Source organism: Entamoeba histolytica, genomic scaffold (assembly GCF_000208925.1).
Source record: "Entamoeba histolytica HM-1:IMSS scf_1104750517873 genomic scaffold, whole genome shotgun sequence".
In the NCBI taxonomy this organism is placed as follows: domain Eukaryota; phylum Evosea; order Mastigamoebida; family Endamoebidae; genus Entamoeba; species Entamoeba histolytica.
In genome coordinates this window covers 135532-145104 of record NW_001914873.1, presented here as the reverse complement: position 1 = coordinate 145104, position 9573 = coordinate 135532, and the positions used below count along the sequence as shown (strand labels likewise).

Below are 9573 nucleotides of genomic sequence, written 5' to 3'. Positions count from 1 at the left end.
TTGTTACTTTATTATTTGTTATTTCAATTATTAAATATTAATAAATTATTATTCATGAATATTTAATTGATTGATATTTTACAATTTCATTTTCATTTTATTTAATAAATGAAATATAAATAATAAATGAATGAATAATAATGTAATATATGAAATAATAAAAAGAAAGATAAATAATAAAGAAATATGATGTATTTAATATATAATATAATTTATTATCAAATATATTATTAATATCAAATGATGAATTATTTTTATTTCAAAATATTTTGCATCAATAAAATATGTTGCTAAATATTTTTATTTCAAAATATTTTGCATCATTAATTTTGCGCTTTTTTTATTTGTTTCAACAAAATTTTCATCTTTTATTTTTTTTTCATTCTTTTCTTCTTTTATCATCTCTTTTCTTTTATTACACTTTATCTTCTTTCTTTTTATCTTCTCTCCTTTCTACTTTTATTCTTTCTTCATCATATCAAACTTCTTACTTTCTTTTTATTCTTTTATATCATTCATTCTCTTCTTTTTCAATTATTTGCTTTTTTCGTTGCCCTTATATTACATCAATGGTTTTATTACTGAAAAAAAGCATATGAAATTTCATCAAAACATTTTCAAATGTTAAGTTAAATACAAAATATACTGTTTAATTTATCTTATTCTAAACAATTTCAACACCTTTGTTTACTTTCTTAAAAAAACAATGGATAGAACTAAAAGAAAACAAGGACAAAACATGTGACTATAATAAAATAGAAAATTAAAATGAATAATCAAATAAATTAATCAATAAATGATGAATATATTCTTAAAATAGGAATGATTTGAATCATGAATTGAAATTATTATTCATTTCATTCATTATTGTTGTTATTGTCTATGACTTATTTTATTAAATTTAATATTTATTCAATTTTGTTAAATAAATTACAAAAATGGATTGAATTTTAATTTAATCTTTCATTTCATTCTATTTATTATTGAAGTTCAAAATACAATAATACAAGAATATGATGAAATGAAGAATGAAATGATTGAGTCATTATAAAATAAAATGAAAATAAAAGATAATAATAGAAAAAGAAGAGAGTACATTTAAAGAGAAGAACTTACATACATTTCATTCAATGTTTATATTTCTATTGATTATTGTAATTACTAATGCAACAGAAAGTATTAACAATCAAGAAGAAAGAACTAAAGAAGTAATACACACACAAATAGAATCAAATCAGAATAAAATGATGGACATTTTGTATAAAATACATTTAAAAAGTGAAGGAATTAAAGAAGAAAGAACAGATGAAGTAAAAGTAAAAACACAAATTACAGAGGATGCAAATACACAAATGAATAAAGTATCAGAAGAACCAAAAGGTAGTGAAATAAGTAAAGATGGAGTGACAAGTACAGAAGAAGAACGAGTTGAAAACAGTAAAACAAAACAAACAAATGAACAAGAACAAACTACAAATCCAAAGAGTAAAATGACTGAAGGGGTTAGTGCAGAAGAAAGTGCAGAAGCAGAAAGTAAGAAGCCAAAGGTTGAAAACAAACAAGAAGGAGAAAATACAATAAATGAGAAAGGTAATGAAAAAGAAAATATAGAACATAAGGATAAAAGTAAAGAAGAAAGCACTTCAGAAACAGGAAAAAGTGCAACAGGTTCTTCTGATAAAACAGAAAAAAGTGGAGAAAGTGATAAAGGAAGTAAACAAGGAGATAAAGGAACAGAGCATAATGAAGCAGGAAAAACTGGAACAGATGGTACAGGAAATAATAAACAAGAAGGTGACAAAACAGGAGGAACAGGAAATGATGGAACAAGTGCAAAAGAAAAAGAAGAAGAGAAAGACAAACAAAAAGGGGAGAATGGAGAAAGTGGAAAAACAGAAAATGAAAGTAAAGGAAGTGATAAAATAGATGAAACCGATCAAACAGGAAAAGATGGAGAAAGTGGGAAGAAGGAAGAAGAAAATAATCAAGAAGAAAAAGATAAAAACAAAGAAGGGAAAGAAACAAACGATAATACACAAAACACAGGAAATAACAGTAAAGAAGAAAAAGATAATTCTAAACAGAATGAACAAAACAAAGAAAATGAAAAAGAACAAGAAAATAAAGTAATAAATAATAACACAACAAATAATTCAGAAAGTAAAACAGATGATGATGATATAAATAACCAAAAGAATGTTGATGGTACATTGTGTGTATATGTTATTCTTTCTATTCTTATCACAGTTTTATTCTTCTAATTGACTAACTTTTTTATTTCTATTTTATTAATGTCATATATTATTTATTATATCTTTATCATCAAATTATTTAGATTATCATTATAGTCATTTATTAATCAATTTGAATCATTCAATTTAATAAAACGAATATAATATAAAAAATAATATAACAATGATAGGAATTAATGAAAAGTGTCTTAATTATTCATTATTTTATTTCTATGTCAATTCATATGTTTGAATATATTATGAAGTATTGATTTATCTATTTTATTCATTTTATCTTTATTTTAATTTATTATCTGTGTTTCTATTCTTGTTTGATTATATCATCACTTCTTGTTTATTTAAAATTAAACAATTTTATAAATAAGATATAAAAAGAAGATAATTACAAATAAGACATTTCATGTGAAGTACTTTCTGTTATATCCATCCATTTATTTTTTTCTTCATTATTAATGATAAACAATGAATTAATGTATGGATCATTAGTTGATAATATAATTGCTTTGCCTGTTCTTATAATGATATTTTTAATATATTGGTTGATTAAACTTCCTATTTCTTGGATTGTTTCTTCTTTCATTTTCCATTCTTCTCCAATTCCAATTTCTTTGATTTTAATCATTTGGACTGTTTTCTTTGCACTTTTGATTGACCTCTTTGTGATATTATATCCAATGTCTTCTACCATCTTAACCATTGTGTTGAATGTTATTGCTGATTTATTTATATCCCTTCTTCTTTTAGTGCTTTTGACAACTCTCTTCCTTGTATTTTCATCCATTTCTCCTTTCCCTCTCATTTCTTCTTCATACCCAAGTTCACATGAAACATTGATTGTTACTCCAAAATTCATTGCAACTGAATGTAGATAAATTTCGTTGATGGTGAATAGTTGAAGTGATTTTGTAGCAAAACGACTCGGTGGATTAATCTCAATGGAATATCCATTGATAATAAGTAATCCAATAATTACACCTTGTTGGATTGCTTCGTATGTTTTTGATTCTCGTTTGATAAGTGCCAATTCATTTGGATGTTCTGATGCAAAGTCCATTTAATGAGAAAGATTAAACAGACAATTCATTAATCACAATAAGAAATAATCAAATTCAACATAACAACAATTCAACAAATTACAATTTGGCTGATTAATTGCCTGTTTTTATTTTTCTTTTTATTATTTTTTATTATTCTTTTTTAATAATGACAATGAAAGAATAATAAAGTTTATTCTTAATCTTAATTGATGATATTATGTAAAAATGATTTATTCTTATTTTTTACATTGTTATATTCTTTCAAATAAAATGATGTTGAAATATTATTCAATTTCAATTAATAATCCACCTCTTTTCAATCCATTCAAAATATTTTGTTATTTCTACACTTCTTCCGTATTCTTCCAATTTCTCTCTATCATTAAATTCAATGTTTTTAGGCACTTCAATATCAATTCTACAAAAGTTGTCTCCTAAATAATACTTTCCTGTTTTTTCTGAAAATTCTCTCTATTTGTTAATTACACTTTTTCATCATCAAAAAAACACAAACAAACTCTACTTAATTGAAAAATATTAACCAACTCACTTCCCCATTTTATAAATCCACTTGAACCATACTTTTCCATGTCATAACACCTTGGTTCAAAATCTCCATCTGAAATATTCAAACAAACAATATTATCTATTTCTACTCCCATTTGACCAATTAAATATGGAATACACAAGACAACTGGATTATTCTCAATTAACATCCCACTGAGATATCCTTGATACTCTTCAAAATATCCTGGAACTGCTTCACTTCTCATACATAAATCAACACATGTCATATTTTCATAATTTTCTTTGAAATTAGTCATTAAAATTGCATGGTGTGTTCGTTCTTCATCTTCTGGATTGTTTACAATGGAATCTGCTTGTAATGCATCGACTGCAATTAGATAATTAATATCTTTGATTTTCATTTTTCCAAACACTTCTTCTAAAATAACATGAAGATAACAATTGTCATACATCACACCAGTAATTCCACCAACCATTCCTGTTCGTGTTGGATACATTTCTAATATCAATCTCATAATCATTTTGATTGTTGTTAAGTCATACCCAACTGATATCATCAAAACTACAATACTTGATAGTTGTGTCCCACTGACTAATGTGATGTCATCAAAGAAATTTGGGTATTTTATTACAAGTTGTTCTAATATACTAATTTGCATCATTACAGAACTATGACTTCCATCCAATCCAAGCATTTTATACGTTTTTTGGTTTCTTTTTCTTTCAACTTTCTTTGCTTTGGAAATAATTTCTTTTGCTCTTTCTTCAACTTTTTTAACCAAGTTACTGTTGTCATTGTTCCAGTATGAAACTACTCTGTTGTGTTATTCATATTTCTTTTATGTATTTATAATTTATCAAACTTATCGAACATCGTTGGTTCCTTTGTTTCGTTCATGTTTTTCTAATTTTTTAGTTTTTTTTTAAAATTAATTTAAATTATGACGATTATAAAATGTCTTTAAATATTTAATAAATATTGTATTGATCATTATCATTAAATAATTGAATTAAATCATTTTCAACATTAAGTTATAATAAATATTCAATTAAAATACAAATTACAGATGATAGTAAATAATGAAATAAAATAATATGAAATATTGAATGATTATAATCAAATAAATACATACATTACAAGAAGAGTTATTTTTAATGTTATTAATATGAGATATTGAAATATAAAATATTTATAATTTATTCAATCTAATTATTATTTTAATTATTACAATTACAATATTTTCATCAATTAATTCATTATGATAGAAGAATTTATAAAGATGAATAAAATTATTTTTTTCAATTTTATCATTCAAATATCATTTTTATTTATGTTATTATCCTTAGGTTTGTTTTATTTATTAATATGATTTATTTCATAATGAATAAAATAATTATTCTTCTTATTTTAATTGTGACATATATTTATTGAAATTATACATTCTTTCAATATTATAAATCAATTTGATATAAAATAAAATGATTAAAATAACCATTGTATTAAATACATAATTATTTGTATTATGATATAATATGATATTCATTTTGTTGAATGAACATATTAATTATTTTTACATGTTATTATCTTTAAAAACAATTTATTCGTAAAATATGAATTAAAACACATTAATAATGAATAATTTCTATATTTTATTTAGTAACATATTCTTAGTTATTATCATTTCTTCTTTTTATTTCATATGACTATGAATGTTCAATTTTGAATATTTGTAATATTTTATTCATTAAAGATAACTCCGTTTCAATCCATCCTCATTTTATATTAGATTGATGATTTAAGTTGTGAATAGTTTGTTAAATCATTTACACTTCGTTACAATAGTCTATGAATTAATAATATGTAAAGATATTTAGAGAATGTAGTAATACTATCATCATCTAAATTATGTATGGATTGAAAATAAATATATAAGAATAGATGAATTAACAATAATAAAAGTCTCATTGACTATTATTTACTCATTAAATGAATGAGACTTTGTTGGTTGTAATGAAAAATAAAATATATATCCAATAACCCCAAGAAGTCCTAACACAAAAATTACTGAGCTTGATAAGAAAAATAAATCCCATGAATGATATTGCTTTCTCCATCGAAGTGGTTCATTCATGGAAATTCTATAAATGTTGAATGGACTATGCAAACACTTTATTGAATCCAATTCCCCTTGCATTATTTTCCATGTAAAATCACATGCATCTTCTAAGTGAAGAGAAGTTTCTTTTTTTCCATCAGTTAGCACAACCGAATCAATAATTGTTTCATTCCATCCATTTGGAGAGTATAAAACATATCCATACTTCTGTGAATCAATTTTTGAACGTACATTTGTTTGAAGAGTTAAGGTAGTTTCTATAAACGACACACTTGAAGATAAGGCAATTGCGTGTTCATTTGGATAATTCATTTTAATGAGTGAATGAACGAAATCAATATGATCATTCTCCATTGAAAAAAACATTGCATTTTGTGCAATTTCTATTTGACATTGAACAAGTTGTGTGGTAAAATAAATTCCTTCTATCTCTAATGAACATTTGTTTTGAATAGAAATAACAACATTATCAAAATATCCTCCAATAATCACTGAGGCGTTATTATCTACAATAACTCTTTTTTGTTGTACTGAAGATGTAAGGTATTTAACAACATAAATGTCCCCGTTAGATAATTGTAGTTCACCACTTTGGTGATACAATACATCTATTTGTATTGTTGAATCAATGCTCATATTAGAAACTGATAAAACTCCAATTTCTACTTCATTAGAACAATTTAAATAAATTGAATTAGCAGAAATGAATGGGATTGTTCGAGTTGTGTATGGAATATGTAATGTGATTTGTTCTTGATCTTCAAAAATAAAAGCACAATTAGAATCTTTATGACAATTACACTCAATATCATTGAGATAATATTGATGAGTACTAAGGATAGGAATATAACACTTGATAAATGATGATAACTCATACTTCTGTTTGAATTGAAGTGAATTAAATTCATTGATGATTGCATAATAGTTGTTATCAACGAAGTGTGCTTTTTCTTGTAAATCACAAAGGTATAATCCAACTCCATCTTCATCTAATACAATTTTTTGTTCAGTTTCATCTCTGTCATTTTCTTCTCCATCAAACACAATAGAATGAGGGGTTTCTGTTGAAATGAGCATCAAACAACCATCTTGATTTCTTGATTGAATTTGATTATTTCTTTGAATTAAAAATGAAGAATCACTTCCCTTCCATATTGGGTTATATGAACCACGTATAGTTATTGCATTATCATCCATAATGATGTAATACTTTCCATTACTGACTATAGAACATGACTCTTCAACACTAATATAATCATTACTAAATATAATTCTTCCTTCATTCTGACTATCAAACTGTATTGTACCTTTTATCATAACTTCTGTGTCTGTGATATCCATGAACTCTCCAATATGTGCAGAATTTAATTGAATATGCTTACTTTTTTCAGAAACTAATTTACTGAGAGTAGAATTAATTATTTCAGCTCTATCATCATTAACAAATTGTTCTATCATACAATTGGTAATAATTCCATTTCCTTTGATGATATGAACTTTCTGAAGAGAAAGAGAGTCTATAGTTATTAACTCTTCCCCTTCATAATTTATTTCCACTTCACTTATTTTCTTTGGTAATGCTGTAATAGTCATTGGTTGAGTAATAATTAACTTAACATTCTGAATTTCTTTCTCAGTGTTATATTCGTCTGTCAAACATTCTAAAGAATTATAACATTCTTTTATTTTGCAATTGATTCTATTATTTGAACTTATTACATGCAATTCAGAATTATCACATCCAACTACAAGTTGTTGTTTATTATTTGGAATATCATTGTGTATATACCATTCTTCAAGAGATTTGTAAAAAAGTAATATTATGTTAGGAACTTGTTCAATCTTTTGTTGACTCTTGACTATCATCAAATCATCAGAGTCTCCAATAATCTCTATTTTTCTTATTTGTGGAATTTGGTTGCACTGAACAGAAGGAATACTTGTTTTATAAACTAAATCATCAATAATAGATTGTTGGTCCAAATAAATTGAAGACTCTGAATTACTGATTAATTTTGTAATGACCGACTTACCAGTCACATTTACTACTCCAAAAACATCCATGAGATTTATAGAAGAAGAGTCAATTGCACACTGTGTATCTGATGATATCACAACATCTAACTTATCATTCCCTTGCTTCAAAATGGTATTAGTATATAATGATAATTGGTGATAAGTCTGTTGGTTAGAATCTGTTTGTACATGTTCATCAATAGTAATAGAATCTATAACCATAATAACATTATCAATTCCATCGTCATGATAAATCTCAATTGAGTTGTGACTAATGGAGTTATCAGTTATCATTTTCAAATTAGAAATAGTTGTATTTTGATTTATAGTAATACTCAATGAGTCTGTCTGAACTATAAGAGACATACCATCTAAGGGATAATAAACTTCATTCATTTCTGGTGGAATAATGACTTGGCATTGTTCAGGGTTATCACAAGAGTATGATGCTTTATCATTCATGAATGATTTATTTAATGTGCAAACACATTGTTCACCACAACAAAAAAGACAAAAAAATAATAGTAAATAAAGTGGTATTTTCATATGGATGAAATGGACTGAATTCTCTTCTAATGAACAAAGTGATTAAAATCAATCATAGTCATCAATTTCGTTTAGTTAAGATTATATGACAAAATCCAATCTCCAATCTTATAAATTCTAAAAAAAGTTTTTTAAACCAAAAAGATAATAACAAAATATTAGAGTTAAAAAGACAATTCAACGTTAAAACTAGTAATTTAGAATTAACAGATGAACAAAATAACTCCAAATCATTAAATAATCAATCATGTCACAATATGCACAACAATATAAAGAACTTGCTGAAAAAAAAGTAGAGGAACAAGCCAAGGTATTTCTTACACAATTTGTTTTAGAGTTCCAAGGTAAATTTGATGAAGTATTAGATACTGCTACATCATTCAAAGGATATACTGATGGAACTGTTGAAACACTTGAAGAAGATGCTATGCATGTCTTTATGGAAAAGAGAGGAGAAACTACAACCATCCAAGATTTAAGAGAAAGATTAAAAACAAATGGAATTGAGTTTAGAAAGAGATTTGCCTTTATTGATTATATGATGTTTGAATATCGTAAAAATATCAAAGACCTTTTTGAAAAACGAGGAGGTGCAGCTACTCCAGAAATGTTAAAAGCATTAGATGATGCATTAGCTGAGTTCCAAAAAGTAATGGATATTAAGAATGCTCGTTTACAAAAGATGAAGAAACTTGAAAGTGATGCAGCTAAAGGTGGTGTTAGAGGAATGGCTGCTCAAAATGAATTAGCTCAAATGAAAAGTGAAGACCAACTTGCATTAAATAAAATGGAAGTTACAGCTGCTGCTAAAAAAAGAAAAGCACAAAAAGCTGTTGAAAATGGAGATGATTCTAAAGCACGTGAAAAAGCTCTTAAAGAAGAAAATGCACGTTTAGAAGCTGAAAAGAAAAAGAAAGAAGAAGAAGAAAAACGAAAGAGAGAAGAATCAAGAAGAAGATTAGCTGAACGTGCAGCTAAATTTAATCAAGCATAATTGAAATTTAAACATTCATTTTATTTGTATAATTTTAATTATTCATTTAACCTTAATTAAAAGTATTATTATAAAAAAGAAAG

At 25.3% G+C, this 9573-nt stretch overlaps 5 protein-coding genes across 5 annotated transcripts; 2 read left to right on the top strand and 3 right to left on the bottom strand.

The window, feature by feature from the left end:
• Positions 1 to 1130: 1130 nt before the first annotated feature.
• On the top strand, positions 1131 to 2261 carry EHI_103900 (nucleosome-binding protein 1, putative; the record flags this gene model as incomplete). Its single annotated transcript, XM_644369.1, has 1 exon — positions 1131 to 2261. The coding sequence occupies one exon, from the start codon at positions 1131 to 1133 to the stop codon at positions 2259 to 2261; it is 1131 nt and encodes a 376-aa protein (XP_649461.1).
• Positions 2262 to 2634: 373 nt separating this feature from the next.
• EHI_103890 (uncharacterized protein) lies at positions 2635 to 3306 on the bottom strand (the record flags this gene model as incomplete). Its single annotated transcript, XM_646039.1, has 1 exon — positions 2635 to 3306. The coding sequence occupies one exon, from the start codon at positions 3304 to 3306 to the stop codon at positions 2635 to 2637; it is 672 nt and encodes a 223-aa protein (XP_651131.1).
• A 277-nt stretch (positions 3307 to 3583) lies between these two features.
• EHI_103880 (uncharacterized protein) lies at positions 3584 to 4512 on the bottom strand (the record flags this gene model as incomplete). Its single annotated transcript, XM_648284.2, has 2 exons — positions 3584 to 3760; positions 3808 to 4512. The coding sequence occupies 2 exons, from the start codon at positions 4510 to 4512 to the stop codon at positions 3584 to 3586; spliced, it is 882 nt and encodes a 293-aa protein (XP_653376.2).
• Positions 4513 to 5793: 1281 nt separating this feature from the next.
• EHI_103870 (uncharacterized protein) lies at positions 5794 to 8412 on the bottom strand (the record flags this gene model as incomplete). The annotated part of the gene is made up of 1 exon (XM_646877.2): positions 5794 to 8412. One exon carries the CDS (start codon positions 8410 to 8412, stop codon positions 5794 to 5796), a length of 2619 nt encoding a protein of 872 aa, XP_651969.2.
• Positions 8413 to 8743: 331 nt separating this feature from the next.
• Positions 8744 to 9516, top strand: EHI_103860 (uncharacterized protein; the record flags this gene model as incomplete). Its single annotated transcript, XM_648258.2, has 1 exon — positions 8744 to 9516. One exon carries the CDS (start codon positions 8744 to 8746, stop codon positions 9488 to 9490), a length of 747 nt encoding a protein of 248 aa, XP_653350.1. The 3' UTR covers positions 9491 to 9516.
• Positions 9517 to 9573: the final 57 nt, after the last annotated feature.